Source organism: Nematostella vectensis, chromosome 3, assembly GCF_932526225.1.
Source record: "Nematostella vectensis chromosome 3, jaNemVect1.1, whole genome shotgun sequence".
Classification (NCBI taxonomy): domain Eukaryota; kingdom Metazoa; phylum Cnidaria; class Anthozoa; order Actiniaria; family Edwardsiidae; genus Nematostella; species Nematostella vectensis.
Genome location: NC_064036.1, coordinates 8664283 through 8681486, shown reverse-complemented (window position 1 = coordinate 8681486; position 17204 = coordinate 8664283). Strand labels below are relative to the sequence as shown.

General features: G+C 41.9%; 1 protein-coding gene across 6 annotated transcripts in view; it reads right to left on the bottom strand.

Moving 5' to 3' along the window:
- Positions 1–17204, bottom strand: part of LOC5512112 — a 156894-nt gene that overhangs the window by 88577 nt on the left and 51113 nt on the right. For all 6 annotated transcript variants that reach the window (XM_048725343.1, XM_048725345.1, XM_048725346.1 and 3 more), the window contains exons 70-109: positions 16565–16905; positions 15861–16040; positions 15612–15687; positions 15179–15516; positions 14743–14992; positions 13969–14309; positions 13383–13647; positions 12915–13121; positions 12450–12653; positions 11917–12123; positions 11366–11569; positions 10942–11148; positions 10394–10594; positions 9960–10166; positions 9351–9557; positions 8955–9125; positions 7838–8178; positions 7300–7540; positions 6888–7103; positions 6746–6787; positions 6570–6629; positions 6155–6367; positions 6034–6081; positions 5517–5729; positions 5404–5445; positions 4960–5175; positions 4815–4847; positions 4650–4697; positions 4346–4561; positions 4201–4233; positions 4036–4083; positions 3732–3947; positions 3587–3619; positions 3420–3467; positions 3116–3331; positions 2904–2948; positions 2249–2461; positions 1986–2033; positions 1125–1331; positions 974–1018 (exon numbers count right to left, since the gene is read on the bottom strand). In XM_048725343.1, coding sequence (XP_048581300.1) covers positions 974–1018; positions 1125–1331; positions 1986–2033; positions 2249–2461; positions 2904–2948; positions 3116–3331; positions 3420–3467; positions 3587–3619; positions 3732–3947; positions 4036–4083; positions 4201–4233; positions 4346–4561; positions 4650–4697; positions 4815–4847; positions 4960–5175; positions 5404–5445; positions 5517–5729; positions 6034–6081; positions 6155–6367; positions 6570–6629; positions 6746–6787; positions 6888–7103; positions 7300–7540; positions 7838–8178; positions 8955–9125; positions 9351–9557; positions 9960–10166; positions 10394–10594; positions 10942–11148; positions 11366–11569; positions 11917–12123; positions 12450–12653; positions 12915–13121; positions 13383–13647; positions 13969–14309; positions 14743–14992; positions 15179–15516; positions 15612–15687; positions 15861–16040; positions 16565–16905 — 6687 coding nt within the window. The remainder of the gene's footprint in view (positions 1–973; positions 1019–1124; positions 1332–1985; positions 2034–2248; positions 2462–2903; positions 2949–3115; positions 3332–3419; positions 3468–3586; positions 3620–3731; positions 3948–4035; positions 4084–4200; positions 4234–4345; positions 4562–4649; positions 4698–4814; positions 4848–4959; positions 5176–5403; positions 5446–5516; positions 5730–6033; positions 6082–6154; positions 6368–6569; positions 6630–6745; positions 6788–6887; positions 7104–7299; positions 7541–7837; positions 8179–8954; positions 9126–9350; positions 9558–9959; positions 10167–10393; positions 10595–10941; positions 11149–11365; positions 11570–11916; positions 12124–12449; positions 12654–12914; positions 13122–13382; positions 13648–13968; positions 14310–14742; positions 14993–15178; positions 15517–15611; positions 15688–15860; positions 16041–16564; positions 16906–17204) is intronic.

The window sequence follows — 17204 nt, the reverse complement described above, 5'->3', positions numbered from 1 at the left end:
ATATTTTGTAAAAACGAAGATTCAGCGAAGTCAAGCCAATCTTTTTAAAGCCAAAGTTTTCAATTTTCACTACCTGCGCGCGCTGCAAACACCGGTTGCAAACGCTCGCGCACGCACTGAAAATCTTATTTCAAAGTAGCGCGCGCTGTATCAGAATTTTAAAATACTTTTTCAATTTCCATCATGACATGGCGGATATCGCTCCTTTGAAGTGTAAATACCACGAAACACTATTGGAATTTGTTTTTAAACTTCATTTCAATTTCATCATGTGAGATATCAGTGTGTCTGAGCAGGCCAAATGTGCACGCGCGGGCTTTTTTTCACTTCCGGTTCTGCGTTTTCTAAAAAAAGCTTTTTTTGTCGCCAAATTATTTCAAAACGCAATATTTTTTCTGTATTCCTTTTTATTAAAATCTCCTTCATATAGTCAAGCATTGATTTAGCGTTAAACTAACAGAAACCAAAATTATATCAAATAATCTGGATTTCAGGACCTATGAAAAATCATAAAGAAAAATTACTCAATAATTTCTAAAACGCATGCTTGGTTTAATGCACTTATCCCTCAAGATTTATAAAACTTATTCAATATTTGTTTTCGAGCAATTTTACTTGAAATATTTGCTTTTATCTGTATCTATGACGTCACATTATGACGTCACGGGGTAACGTCATCATAATAGTCAGCACACTTTTGTTGGTCAACTTGGCAAATATCAGACCCTTATGACTTTCTACAAGGCTTTTATGCTATATTCAATTTTCCTTAGCAACAGATGTCAGTACACCCTTAATCAGTATAATGTGTAGTCTAGCCGCAGTTGCGGTTGGTAGAAGAGGTCTAGTGATTTCGAAAGACAGAAAGCATTTCTCAAAGGTGTACTCTTTAAGATTGGGTTTGGATTATATAACGAAAATCTAGCATCACTTCTATCTTGGATATCTATATAAGATCGTCTTCGAAGCCTACCTTCGGTAGTGGGCAGTGAAGTCGTTGTTGGAGACACAGTAGTTACTGTGATAACAAATGGAGCGATTAGAACAGGGTACAAGAGAAAAGCAAAACGGAAAATGCATCCAGTAAAGGTACTTACAGTAGCAACACGAAGTGTACTACTTACGGCAGCTCGAAAGGCTCGCAACAGTGATCAAGGAGTCGCTCTTGCACGCATACTGACGAAGCTCGCATTCGTTGTTGTACGTCTTGCCATCAGAGCCACAAACGGGTTTATTGATAGAGGGACACGACTGACACATGCAGACAGCCTGCCCCCGGATCAGCACACACCGAGAGTAGGGTACTGTACACGGTGATCTCTGGCACGGATCTGTGTACACCCAACGCACGATGAAACATCCAATTCCTGCTCGTGCATGCATCGGACCGTGCTTGGACGACATTACCGTGCTTATTGTGACATGCATATTTACAAGTTTACAGACTTTAGAATTTAAAGTGTTCGAATATTCACAAGCTTACGAGAAGTGCTCATATTTAGACATGCTTTACTCAAGTGCACTATACCTCATTCCCCCTTTTTTTAGCGGAAAACAACTTCGCGGGTGAACTCTTTTACCTTTACGGTTGATTTTTTTTACAATCACTTCTCCTTTTGGCAAAATATACAAATCAAATTAATGGCTAAAAGTGAAGAGGAACGAGGTATATATTATTATTTTAACATTTATATTTGACTCACTAAAAGAACTGACAAAGCACATACCATGCTCAACAAATATGTTAACATATTTGTTATATTATGTGCAAATAAAAAACAAGTTATTTATGAACGATGTTTACACCCTTTTTTAAAGCACATACCATGCTCAACAAATAAGTTATATTTGTTATACTATGTGCATATCAAAACAAGATATTTATTAACAACGTATACAAACCACTGCCTCGATGCACGACATTGGTACGTACATATCATGGCGCCATGCGTATCTATGCATATCCATGCACCGGAATACATTACCTTCTCCTGTCGTCGGCTCGCGGGACGTGACGGGAGACGCTGTGGTTGCTATGAGAAACAAAAAGGTTACGACATTTACAAGTTTGACAAAAATCGCTGCCAAGATTCGAAAGGCATAATACTTTTCTGAAAGCAGGGGTTTCCTATTCAAGGTCTGAATCAAACAGCGCATTGTACACCAGATTAACTATCTCGTGAAATATGCCTGGGCAGACAGGAAATCAAACCTATTATCTTTCAAACTCAATGTGCCATATACTTACGACAATGTCCTTGACTGGCGACCTCGACCTGCTCGTTCCGCTGACAAGACGATATCTGTAGAGTGCACTCATTCTCGTAGGTCTCTCCGTCAGTTCCACATACTGGGGTATAGTCTAGACTGCAGGTGTTCCTACACACGCAAGTAGGCCTGCCCTCACGTGCTGAGCAGTATGAGTAAGGAGGCGATGTGCACGTGTACCCTTGACACGGGTCTTGATAATCGAAGTAAAAAAAAGGTTTAGCATTAGAATGTTTTCAGGCACCCTGGCACTTGTCTTGACGAATAAATGAAGCATGTCAAAGCGGATGCCCTTGTGGCCTTAATGTATTACAATGTTTGTATGTACCATTGTCACGGGTCAATGAAATTAATAAACGAAGCACATCAAGATGGATGTTATATTGTTGTAATGTGCTAAATTATTCATGACAACAACTATTGCAGTTACAATCATGTTTATAAATCAGCTATCCTATATCTCTTTTTCCCTTTCCCGCAGCTTCTCTCAAGCCTGGATCATAATGAAACTACTACCTAAGCAAATAAACTAAAACTTTAGAGATTCTTAAAAAGATTGTACAAGTACATTGCATCGCAAATTATCGTAAAAATGCAAAGGATCAGATTTGCTTAAGAAACGCCGCGAACAATACCTTGAGTAGTGGGGGCTTCGGTTGTTGTGGGTGTAGTCGTCTTCGCTGTAATTATGAAAAAATAAATGTATGCTATTATATAATTACAGCGAAACAAACAAGCAATTAAGCACTAGCGATTGGAACTTAATTCAAAGTAATAATTTTACCATCAGAAGAAAAAGTGAATAATAATGAAAACATCATTTTAAAAATATATAACGAAGACTTACGGTATCTTCCAATACCCGCAATGAGGATCCACTTATTTGTTTTGCAGGATGCCAACTTCAACAAGCACTCGTTGTCGTAGTCCTTTCCATCGTTTCCATAGACAGGTCGGAATACCAGAGGACATGGTTCTACGCATACACATGTGGGTTTGTCGTCCTGTACTTTGCATGTGGAGTATGGTGGAGAATCACAAGTCACACCAGAGCAAGGTCCTGCTGCAAGAAGGAAATGCAAATTTAGATTGTTAACCATTTTCCAACCGATACAGAAGATCAGATAATCTCAGTAAAGATAAGGTTTTACCTTCTGTTGTCGGGGAAATCAATGTGGTCGGAGTTGCCGCAGTAGTGCCTTATAGGTACAAAAAAAAAATCAAAGTGAGAAGAAAACTCACTTAGAAGAAAAATGAGACTTACCATAACGTTTCAATCATCCGTAATGATTTGAAACATGGAATCTGATAAACCTACCTTCAGTAGTTGCTGACGATGTTGTGGTCTTGGCTGCAATCAGAAAAGGAAATATATTAACTCAAAACGCTCATATCATCAAACAAAGTGAGGCAGAGATTATAAAAGTCGAGGTTTAGCGAAAATTCAAAACTCCTTTACTTACGGTAACGACCAAAGCCTGCGATAAGGATGCGGCTCTTGGATTTGCAGGCTGCCAACTTCAACAAGCACTCGTTGTCGTAATCCTTCCCATCACTCCCGTACACAGGTTTGAGAATCTCAGGACATGGTTCTACGCATACACATGTAGGTTTGTCGTCCTGTACTTTGCATGTGGAGTATGGTGGAGAATCACAAGTCACACCAGAGCAAGGTCCTGCTGCAAGAAGGAAATGCAAAATTAGATTGTTAATCATTTTCCAACCGCTACAGAAGATCAGATAATCTCAGTAAAGCTAAGGTTTTACCTTCTGTTGTCGGGGAAATCAATGTGGTCGGAGTTGCCGCAGTAGTGCCTAATAGGTGCAAAAATAAAATCAAAGTGAGAAGAAAACTCACTTAGACTAAAAAAGATTTACCATAACGTTTCGATCATCCGTAATGATTTGAAACATGGAATCTGATAAACCTACCTTCAGTAGTTGCTGACGATGTTGTGGTCTTGGCTGCAATCAGAAAAGGAAATATCTTAACTCAAAACGCTCATATCATCAAACAAAGTGAGGCAGAGATTATAAAAGTCGAGGTTTAGCGAAAATTCAAAACTCCTTTACTTACGGTAACGACCAAAGCCTGCGATAAGGATGCGGCTCTTGGATTTGCAGGCTGCCAACTTCAACAAGCACTCGTTGTCGTAATCCTTCCCATCACTCCCGTACACAGGTTTGAGAATCTCAGGACATGGTTCTACGCATACACATGTAGGTTTGTCGTCCTGTACTTTGCATGTGGAGTATGGTGGAGAATCACAAGTCACACCAGAGCAAGGTCCTGCTGCAAGAAGGAAATGCAAAATTAGATTGTTAATCATTTTCCAACCGCTACAGAAGATCAGATAATCTCAGTAAAGCTAAGGTTTTACCTTCTGTTGTCGGGGAAATCAATGTGGTCGGAGTTGCCGCAGTAGTGCCTAATAGGTGCAAAAATAAAATCAAAGTGAGAAGAAAACTCACTTAGACTAAAAAAGATTTACCATAACGTTTCGATCATCCGTAATGATTTGAAACATGGAATCTGATAAACCTACCTTCAGTAGTTGCTAACGATGTTGTGGTCTTGGCTGCAATCAGAAAAGGAAATATCTTAACTCAAAACGCTCATATCATCGAACCAAGTGAGGCCGAGATGATAAAAGTCGAGGTATAGCGAAAATTAAAAACTCCTTTACTTACGGTAACGACCAAAGCCTGCGATTAAGATACGGCTCTTGGATTTGCAGGCTGCCAACTTCAACAAGCACTCGTTGTCGTAATCCTTTCCATCACTCCCGTACACAGGTTTGAGAATCTCAGGACATGGTTCTATGCATACACATGTGGGTTTGTCGTCCTGTACTTTGCATGTGGAGTATGGTGGAGAGTCACAAGTGACACCTGAGCAAGGATCCACTAGCAAAACCAAACACAAAATACGTTGAAGAATTTTAAACAGCAACTATGCTTTAAGTTATTTTAAAATAACAAAGCGATTGAAGTCAGAAAGTTTTTTAAGAAAATATTAATTAGCAAAAGCATATAAGCAATTCGTTCATTTGATGCAAAATCTATCCAATATATCAAAATATAAATCCTTACAAATGCCTTGGATACAGAGTGTTGTAACCGAAGCAAACCTACCAGTTGTGGGTACTGGAGAGGCCGTAGATGGTCCAGTAGTTGCTGAAAAGTAAGAGTATGAACATTATCAACAACATTACAGTGACAATGACTAGACAGATATGTCCACTTACGACAAGATCCGCGACTAGCGACCTCGATAAGTTCATTCTTCCGACAGGAAGCGATCTGCAGGTTGCACTCGTTACTATACTCTTGGCCATCAGTTCCGCAGACTGGCGCATAGACAAGGGAGCATATACCGTCACAGACACACTCAGGTCTGCCGTCCCTAGCCTTGCAGTACGAGTAGGGCGGGGCGACACACGTGAACCCAACACACGGGTCTGTTAACAAAATATCAGAGTTGAAAGGCACTTGCCAATCAAACCAATCGTTTCTTAAAACAAGGTAAACAATCAAAGGGATATTTCAAGCCAGAACAATATTGTTTAAACAAAAGATAAGAGAAAAAGAGAAACTAGTAATTTTCTAAAAGAATGTATTCGTCATCAAGAAGTTTCAGAAAGTATTAATGAATATAAATGTATTAAAGACGATTGGAACCTTTTATTCTTTTATTTGTCAGGTCACGGTGACAAAATGATCCAGATACACTAGTTTCTATAAAGTGATCCAAAGAGGGCTTACCTATCTCAGTTGTTGGTATAGGTGTTGTGGTTGGTGCTGGTGTAGTTACTGAAAACATTAACAAAATAAAGCAATTCAAAACAAAGGGGAAACTGGTATTAACCTTTTATAAGATACGTACCACATGTTCCCTGGGTAGCGACTTCTATCAACTCATTGCGTTGGCAGGACGCGGTTTGTAATAGACATTCGTTATCGTAGCTTTGCCCATCAGTACCGCAAACTGGCGCATATTCTAAGGTACAGATGCTGTTACACGTGCATACTGGGCTACCGTTAATGGCTGTGCATTCAGAGTACGGCGGCGAAGTACAAGTGTAGTCTTCACACGGGTCTGAAGTTGATTATAATTTCAGAGATTAGCTCATCAAATCACATCAGTAGACATTTGAAATGCAAAATTTTGTTTCTGTTTTGTTTTTATCTTGATTTAACAAGATCCTTGGGTAGCAAACTAGCACAGCATACAAAGCATAAAATATGGACGTAAAATAATTATATTTATTTCCTTGGAATTAAAGCATCAGAAAGGCTACCTCTTGGTCTAGTTGTCGGTGGCTGTGTTATCAAGGGTACAGTTGTTCCAGCTGTCGTCGCTGTAAACAAGAATTTAACGCAATTATCAAAATAACAAGTCAAAACTGTGTTGTGCACGCCATAGAATGTCCAAAAGTAGGATTTAATAAACTACCCTTTAGCTTTTATTACTTACGCAGTCCCGTAGTTGGCGGAGGAGTTTCAGTTGTTGGAGCCACTACGAGAGCAAACAAAAAGTTTACAAATTTAGACAATGTCTACTCCCATAGATAAGCCACTCCCATAGAGCTGGTCAGGGGGCTGTTAGCGATGCTTACCACATTTCCCAGGCTTTCCCGTCAGGTCTTTATTTTGCAGACAGGACGCTCGCTCCATCTCGCACTGGTTATCGTACGTCTTTCCGTCGGATCCACAAAGAGGTGAGTACTCAAATGTGCAGATGTCAGGGCAGGAGCATGTTGCTTTGTTATTCACTACGACGCAACGAGCAAACGACCCACATGGGGCGCGAGAGCACAAGTCCTTTTCTGCAGCTATAAAAAATGAGAATTTGAAACATTCAAAGGCGTTTGCTTGTGCAAGTCAAGAAGTCAAGAAATCTGACCCAAATCTGGAAAGAACAAGTTCGGCAATGTATCAACGACAACGATAACGAATACAACACAACAACGACAACGATTGAAAGGTCTACTATGAAGAATGAGAGAAATATAGCAACGAAAAGCCTACCACTGCAGCCCTTGGCTCTAATAGCATTCAACTGCCTCTCGAGGTCCGAAAATGAGGTCGCAATAAGCACGTTGGACGGGTCAGAGGCAATTTCATTGAGTTCTGACATGACGACCCCTGAGCCCACGCCGAGTGCAAACACTTTCGCCCCAAGCTTCTTGATTCCAGCAGACGCGGTGCGGAGGGGAGTGTAAATTCCTCTGTCTGTCGTTTGTCTTCCGTCGGTCATTACAAGCACAATCTAGAAATACATAATTGAAATTACGGTCACCCGTAAACTGGCAAACGGAAATGTTAGATTGATCAACTGTCAATCTAGATTGGTGTCATAATAAACAAAGATAAAAATGAATATAAATAAAACATGAGTAAAGAAGGGTACAAAAACATAAAACATGAGTAAGGAAGGATGAGAAAAAGGGTAAAACACTGTACGTTAGCAATTAGAATAACTCGATTAAATGTAAGATAATACTATATAAAGTAAGAAAAAAATAGAACTAGGTCATTTTGTTCTGTTGTTGGGCTGCTAGCTCACCTTTTCAGAAGACCTTCTCATACCAGCCTCATCGGTAAGCACTTTGCGTTCTGCAAGTCTTAAAGCCTTATCGATGTATGTATAGCCTCTCTGCCATCGCATTGCCCCAATCAGGCGCTGCATCTCACTGTAAGTTGGATACTGCCCATTCATCTTAAAGTTAAACACGATCTCGGGGTTCGTGCTGTACGAAATTAGCGCAACGTGGGAAGCCTGTGGTGCTTTAAAGACGTCAATGAACGCCTGGGCGAACTTTATCAATCGGACCCAGTTCCTGCGGCCAATGCTGCCTGAAGAGTCTAGTAAAAGTACTAGGTCTAGTGGTTTGACGCATGGACCACCTGCAAAGGAACGGAGAGAGAAATAACTATTTGAAAGATTAGTAAGCTTATAGATTATTGTACCATATTAATGCCATTCGCATTAAAACATTAACAGTGACATCACAGCCACTAGCACTCTGATGTATTGCCAGAGCAGAAACATACTCAATGCATGGACATGCTACCATATCTGTTGGAGGGATACATAGCAAATGTCATGCCTTACCACATCGGTCAAAGGGATAAATAGCAAATGCCCTGCCTTACCACATCTGTCAAAGGGATAAATATCAAATGATCTGCCTTACCACATCTGTCAAAGGGATAAATATCAAATGATCTGCCTTACAATATCTGTCAGAGGGATAGATAGCAAATGTCCTGCCTTACCACATCGGTCAAAGGGATAAATAGCAAATGTCATGCCTTACCACATCGGTCAAAGGGATAAATAGCAAATGCCCTGCCTTACCACATCTGTCAAAGGGATAAATATCAAATGATCTGCCTTACAATATCTGTCAGAGGGATAGATAGCAAATGTCCTGTCTTACCACATCTGGGATAAATAGCAAATGCCCTACCTTACCATATCTGTCAAAGGGATAAATAACAAATGCCCTACCTTACCTCATCTGTCAAAGGGATGAATGGCAAATGCCCTGCCTCACCATATCTGTCAGAGGTATAAATAGCAAGTGCCCTACCTTACCATATATGCCAGAGAGATTATTATCAAATGCCCTTCTTTACCATATCCATCAGAGAGATTATTATCAAATGTCCTGCCGTACCATATCTATCAGAGGGATCGCCGGACACGCAGTCATTCTGGCAGCCATTGAAGCAGCATTTGTGGTTATTCTTGCAGTCAGTATCTTTCTGGCAGGCGTCGCCTCTTCTGTCACACGCGCGGAAGATGCCTTTCCATGGCTTGGGGCATCGACCTGGACGAAGGGCAGATGCTGAAACACAAACAAATTTGAGTCGATACAGGTCAAGCCCAGAGACTTTTAGATTAGGATAATATCAATCATTTAAGCGCCATTGCCTGGTTGATAAAATTCGACTTCACTTTGCTTTTTTAATACGCTTTACTTTTGATATTTCACTTGCTATCTTGCTTGGTCTTGCGTTATCTCAAGCCGACTATAGAGCCCAAGACTGACATGCACTGTACATCTACTTACTCGGTGCTTCACAATCTGGTCTGTATGGCCTCAAGACGCGGGTTCCTTGGATCTCTTTGCCATTTGAGTCCACACAGAAGGCATCAGGTCCAAGGAACTGGATACGGTAGTATTCCCCGTCTCTTGTACAGCGAGGAATGAATCGACCAGCCTGATACGACCCAAGCGCCTCCAGATATGCCCGCTGGCATGGACTGGGGCTAGGGCCTTTGAAAAAAGGCAACATTACCAGTGTGATGAGATGTCATACGACTTTACAAATATTTTTAACCACTGAAAGAGGAAGAGAAGGCCATCATGATCTACAATACGCAAAATACAACATTTTTTTTCCTCGGGGTTAAGACTTTTTTTTCTCTAAGAGCAATGTAGGTCTTCTCTTATAGAGCATCGACGTCAATGTTGGGTGAATAGGGAAATAATGATAACAGGCAATAGGCAGCTTTCTATTACCACATACCATTTCCTTTTTAAATGATAAATAGGCGACCCACTACTATCTTTTGGTTCTTTACAACCAATACTCGGTTATAAAAAAAAATGCAGGTTTGAAATGTCAGCACCTTTCAAAACCCGTGTGGTATATTTGAGTGGATAGGGTTTTCTTACCGAAGCAGTCTGGTCTGAGAGGTCTTGGTTTACGTGACTCGACTATCTCCTCGCCGTTGTTGTCCACACAGTAACAGACGAATCCATCGCATTGGACATGCTCGTACTCGCCATCTGGGCGGCACCTTGGTAGGAAGCGGCCAGGTACGTGGTTACGAAGGGCGGCGGTGTAGTGGCGCTCGCATGCGCTAGGCTGGGGGCGTGTATCTGAACACGATTAAAATATATCTTTAGCTCTATATTGTTAGTGTTTACATTCAAAACATGAATGTTTAAAGGCAAGGGAACTGTAAAATAGCCACACGATGTCGGATATTTGAAAAACAATATGTGCTTTAAAGTGTCCCATTTTCCCGCTGAAAGGTTTAGGATCGCACTGGATAATTGATCTAAACTCGTGGCCAATTTAAATATCAAGTAGCCGCGTAACATACCTTTACAGTTGATAGGACTCGAGACCACATTTCTTGTTCCTTTGATCTCAATGCCGTGGACATCCACGCACATGCACAGCCCGCCAAAACACTGGAGGGCGTCATACGAGCCATCGGGTAGACAAGTTGGCACGAAGCCTCCCACGGAGTAGTAGCGAGTTGCGGCCTGGTGATGCCTCTGACAACGAGTCAGACGCCAGCCTGGGAAACAAAAAACACATAAGACCTTTAACAAGTTTAAGAGTCTTTCTTTTGGGCACTCTTTCTAGCAAAGTAAGAAGCAGGCGGTACCCCTCAATCCTTGCCAGCTGTAGGAGTAAGATGCAACTGAACAAAATCAAAATAGAACGAAAAGCGGGAATAGATACCGCAACAAAGAGGTAAAAGGTAATTTGCTGGGATAGCTCACACTCTTCAAACTGCGTCACCGAAGCGTACTCGAGACTGATTGGTGTACCGTGGATTTCTGAAAAAAACCTGGATGCAACCCAATGACGTTCTATATAAAGCAAGCGGGTTTTTTTTCGTGGATGGTAACTGCGACTTACCTAGCGGTGCGCAGTTCGGCTCGTTGAAGCGCGGTCGTAGAGTTCCAGGGACCTCAACGCCATATCTATCCACACAGATGCAGACGGATCCAAAGCACTGCACGGCGTCATAGAAGCCGTCAGGCAGGCACCGTGGTACGAAGCGCCCAGGCAACAGGTTGGTAAGGGACATCCGATGATGACTCTGGCACTCGCTTGGTCGCCAGCCTGAAACCACGAAACACATCAATCAGTTATACGTTCCTTTCAAAATTCCATTTCCATTTTTCAGGAACAAAAATAAATATTTTATTTTCTGAGTACCCTCGTTTTTTTTTTACATATGCTTGAACCAGCATGATTATCGTCTTGAAATATGAGGGATAAATTATCAGCACTATCAACTATTTCTAAATTCAACGGAGGGGAATGTGTGCGAGCTTACCGATGACCCCACACTCTGGCCATCCCTGTTTGCGCGTGCCCGGTAACTCTTGTCCTTCTTCATCCACACACCAGCAGAACCATCCACGGTCGCACTGTACCGGTTCGTAGCTACCGTCAGGTCTGCACATAGGAATCCAGCGACCCACGACGTGCTTCTGTAGCGCCAGCTCGTACTGCTTTTGACAGGGAGACAGCTTACGGCCTGTGGTATATAGGATCCAAGACATTTGGATTATTAATACTATTTGAACAGTCAGCCAGTTCGAGTTGCTTCACGATTGAAATATAGCTTATAGAGATGTGTAAACGTAAAAAGTAGAACAGGAAAGAAACTGATAAGAAAAGCTATTAAATAGGTAAAAACAATTCATTGTCTCAAACTTAATTCGTAGTTCAGAGCTGGTTTCTACTTCCGAATTTAAAAATGAGCTATAGACTCTATCCGTGTTTTTGTTCGTCCAACTAAAATTCTTGTACAATAAACTAGAATTTCGCCGGAAAGTTTGGCTTGCAAAAGCATAACGTCCTATTTATCTCTTCTGTATTTACCGGGTTCCGCGCACACTGGCTGGAAGGGTAGCGGCCGAGAAGTGCCCACGATCTCATTTCCAGGTTGATCGACACAGTAGCAGACGCCGGTGTAGCACTGGATTGGGTCGTACTGACCGTCTGGGTGACATCGGGGCACGAAAGCGCCGAAATTACCGTGCCGCAATGCATCTTGGTACTCGGACTGGCAGGGCGTTAGGGGGCGGCCTAGAATTTGGTAAAAGAATAGGTAGTAGTTCATAAAACAAGACAGATTAAAACACACCATAGCACCAATGATTTCGATTTTAGGCATTTTTTAATTCGATTTTCTTTACCAATGCTACACCACAATGCTATACTTGATTCGATTCTACAGGGTTCGATTTGCGCATTAATCCGCTTAACCTTAAGGTAGCCTTAAATATTTGAAAAGCTCTCAAAAACGGATGCCGCTATATTTTTCTTTTCTTTTTTTTTGTTTATTGCTGCATGATCTGCGATAAGTTATCAAAACTGTTACCATCGACCCCTGCTGTATGTCGATGTATTACCTGTAATAGCGCAGCTAGGCCATCCACGTCGGCGCGTCCCTGTTTCTTCCATGCCATCGCTATTGACACACCAGCAGAAACCTGCGGGATTACACTGCACTCGCCTGTAGCTTCCGTCGCCCCAACAGCGCGGTACAAAGCGGCCAAGGTGGTACCCGCTAATAGCTTCCCGGTACTGCTTCTGGCACGAGGTCGGCCGACGTGCTGAGAACAAGGAATACAAGGATCAGCGACTTATTGTAAAGTCACGTATATTTGACCGTAAATCCAGGGTTCGGTACGGTCCTTGTAGTAAATCGTACCAGAAAAAAAAACATGTGAATGAGAAATATATGGTTTAACATCACGTGAGACTAATTTTATCTCCGGTACAATTTACCTAATCTCAAATCGTATTTTTGGAGAAAAAACTCCCACAATCTTAATATAAGCGAGATCAAAGTAAGCAAGTACTTGTTTACGTACCGGTATCCCTGCAGCTTGGCGGGGCGTAGCCGGGCCTGCGGGTTCCAGCTACCTCCACGCCCTCTTGGTTGACGCAGTAGCAGATGGAGCTGTGACACTGAACGGGCTCGTACTTGCCGTCAGGCTGGCAACGTGGCACATAGCGGCCGTACTTGTAAGACTGTAGGGCGGCACGGTACTCACGCTGGCATGTGCTCCAGCGAGAAACTTATAAAAGAGTTTTACATGAGTTATATTACGGGATACACCATCCTTGTGAACTCGGAGCGTCCTTTTCGCCCTATCAACGCGCCGCGTTTACTCCAGGCTTCGTACCAACGTTTTACGACCCAGTCCTCAGGGAGTGGAAGACCTAATCTACTTAAAACCTTTTTTGCCGTAAAAGCTCTAATTATGCCCCGGGGACTTTTTTCTTTTTTTCTCTCGAAATGTGTTAGCAATCTAAATATAAGCTAAGGGGAGAGTTACCTTTCGGTTGCCTTTGCTCCCTGATGTGATCAAATCCAACGTTGACGACTCGGTAGGATAGCGTAGGCAGGCGATCGGCGGGAAGGTACAGGACGTTCCTTCCACGTGACGCTACTTGGTCGAGCTGATTGGCGTCCGAGCGCTCGCTCGTTCCGACTGCGAATACCTCGATGTTCCTGTCTTTCAAAGGCTGGGAGGCTACTGGCAAGGGTGTGTATCCGGGACGGCCAGGCTGCTGCTCCCCGTCCACCAACATGACAAGCATCTGGAGAGGGAAATATTGGTAAGACTACTGGATGTAAGGCTTGTACACAGTATAGCACATAAGGCAAACAAGTAGCAAGATCTAATTGAAGGCTATAACATTTTACGTTGTTTTCAATCAAAAGAAGTTAATAAGCGAATGCAATATTTTTGTATCCATGTGACATCTGTGTCAACGAAAATAACGTGTGCTGGTAATTTGACATTAATGATAAATACAGTTAGACGAGCACACGAACTCCTTTTGATGGCTTCGTTTATTTACAAAAATCTCGACTTTTTGGCAAACTCAAGAAAACTGAAAGGAAAAGATCTTACGTACATGAGGCACAGCAGGTCTCATTCCGGCGTCCGTATTGAACAGATCCTTGTTGACGGCGTAAAGGGCGCGATCAATCCTCGTCTCGCCAGTAGCATAAGGCAGTCGTGAGATCAGACCCTTCACGTTCTCCACGGTGTAACGGGGTCCGTAAAGCGCGTTGAACCTGAAGCCCATGCGAGGCGCAGAGTTGAAGGTCATTGCTCCAACGTGGACACCATCTTGTGACACATCCATGGTATTAACCACCTGCTTAGCGAAAGCCAGGAATTTTTGCCAGGTCTGAGGGGTGGTATCGCGTGAGCTCCCAATTACAAAGCCAATATCTGCCGCTGGACGGCGCCCTATAGATAAGCCATTTTTTATTTTTTAAAGTAGTAAAAAATATACATCAAATGCCTTAACAATTAATTAGGAATTCAACAAAGTTTATGGGAGATGGAAAACAACCATTTAGTAAGATAAGAAACCTAATATAGCTAATCTTTAGTAATTGTACATGTTATTATTTTGAAACAAGCAAAACGTTAAGCCTTTTTAAATTAGCTTTTTTCTAGTGGCTATTGTGAAAAGAAGAGTATTGATAATATCAATATTTTTGTAGACCTTACAAATCAACTGAACATAATTAAATACTGTGCATTTGGATGATATGCATTCTCTCCATGAATTATAGCAAGTATTTCGGAAATAAAACATAACATTGACCGCTGCACATAACACAACTACCCACTGCCAGCCGTGTAAAATGAGCGAATTTTTCATTCATCAACTCACATCTCCTTTGTGGGTATTTCCTCCAAGCTGTGTACAGCAAGTCCCCGAAAGTCGGAAGGCTGCTGTAAGGTACTCGGTAGATGTTCTCCGGACGAGAAGCGATGTCGTTTAGCTCACCCACGTCCACATTAGGCCCAATACCTATAGAGTACACTTGGATACCTTTGTCTTTGATTCCTCTGATGGCCTGACGTACCGGAATGTAGCCGGAATATCGGGACTGCGGATGGGCAGATATCACCACCAAGTACTGTTGAGAAGTAAAGTTGTAACAAAAAGTAAGGTAGAGTATTCAAGTCAAACTACTAAAAACGTCAAACACTTCAAGACAACATAAAATATAACAACAGATAACATATATATACAATATAACATATCAAAACAAATGTTTTCCTTGAACTCATCGGCTTTAGCACATTGTGTGTTTATATTTCACCTTTTGGGAGAATCTTCTCATCCCATTTTTAATGGTAAAGACATCCTCTTCTGTGACTTTGAGGGCTTGATCAAGCTTGGGCTCGCCTCCAATCCACTTGGCCAAGTCAAGAAGGGCTTCTAACCCGCTAGTGGTCATTTTGTCTCCGAGGGTGTTGAAGTGGAAGTTCACCTTTGGCTGGTAGCCATACGTAACGAGGCCGAAGCGTGTGGCCCAAGGTGACACGTGGAAGGAGTTCACGGTTCGCTTTAAGAAGTCAATTATCTGTTGCCAACGTGGAAGGGTAACATAGTCTGAACTCTCGACCACAAATACGATATCAGCGGGTAGCCAACGACCTGGAATACATAGCCAGCAACTCAATACACAACTATAACTTAACTCATATGTTACAATGTATATTCTTAAATGATAAATAACTTGCTGTACGTACCTCGTAGATATGTTTTCCAGTCACTTGTGACTCTGTACATAGCCCTGGTAATGTCACGGTCAGATGCTGTTGGGACCTGTGGGGTAGTATCAACAAGTACCACTTCAAAACCCACCTATAGGTGCTATAAATGGATTTGTTTTTTTCTTTTGAGCACTTAAACCATAAACGTTTTGGTGTTTCTTCTCATTTTTAGGAGGTCTTCATCGCGGATTTATTGGCTTTAAATTCTTAAACAGTTTTGTTTACCTTCACAACGTAAGACGGAACAGAGGCGATGTCTCTCAGATCTTGGTCTCTGATATTTGGGCCTATGCCCACGCTGAAGACTTGAATGCCAGCGGTCTTCAAAGGTTCTGAGGCGGTAGACAAGGGCGTGTACGCGCCCCGATCTGTTGACTGCGGTCCGTCCGTGATAACCAGGAGGATCTACACGAGGAAAACAATCAAAGAAAATAATCAGAGAAAAAAGTCATAAATATTTTTCAGCTTTGAACTGTCACGGAACAACACTAATAAATATTTGTTTGTCAAGTATGAAGGGCGTTTTAAAGGCTCTAAGTCAAGATTTGTGTGGCATCATATTCATACGCCATATAGCCTCTTACGGGTCAATATTGCCAATTTTCCATCCAGTTAGTTTGATTTTAAAATAATTGTACAAATATTACTTTAAAAATTTGTATTCAATTCTACTTTTGGTAGGAAGATAGAGAAAACGATTGGCTTATCAAAATGAACAACTTTTGTTACACATTCAGCTATTAAGATTCATTACACAAAATCAGTTATTATTTGTTTGCATCACCACAGCAGCATCGTAGACAAGGTATCGATTACCATTCTGCGATGGAGGGTGCTCTACAGAGATCTTCTAAAAAAAAGCCCTATCACAGGTTCAGAAGTCAATGGACATATGGCAAAGGTTGATGGTAGTGTTTGGGGTCTCATACCTTTGCGGAGCTTTTTCGTGCTCCCCCGTGTGAAGTAAATAAGTACGAATTGGCCAGTTGCAGGGCGCGATCGATTCGAGTATATCCACGCTTGTAGGTGAGTGAGTTCACAAGTCTGTTGACCTCACGGCCGTTCAGCCGATCGCCCTTTAGAGAATCGAAGGAGAAACCAACACGAGGGTTCTCATCGAACGTAATTGCGCCTACATGAGCGCCCTGGGGTGAGATGTCAAAGTTACTAAGCAGCCACGAGATGGCGCGAAGAGTAGAGGTCCAGCTTTGTGGTGTAGTAGAGCGTGATGAACCAATCAAGAGACCAATGTCAACGGGGTACACACGTGCTGCAACAAGGGGTAACAAATGTCACATTCAAAAGACCTACTTTAAGTATTCATACCATGGTACGTTACAAAGTATTGAAATTTTATTAAAACCCAACATACCTTCAAAACGGCAGGCGTTTCTTAATATAATTCCCTTTTCACAATTATAAGACACTATTCTACTTTAACCGGAATCCATTCCGTTTCCCCTGTTGTTCTTTAAATTTTGTGCTTCCTTTTGGTGAAGTAAATAACATCTTATAATTATAAAATTAAAGGATTTTGATAGGACTGATATTTTGTAACAGTAAACTTAC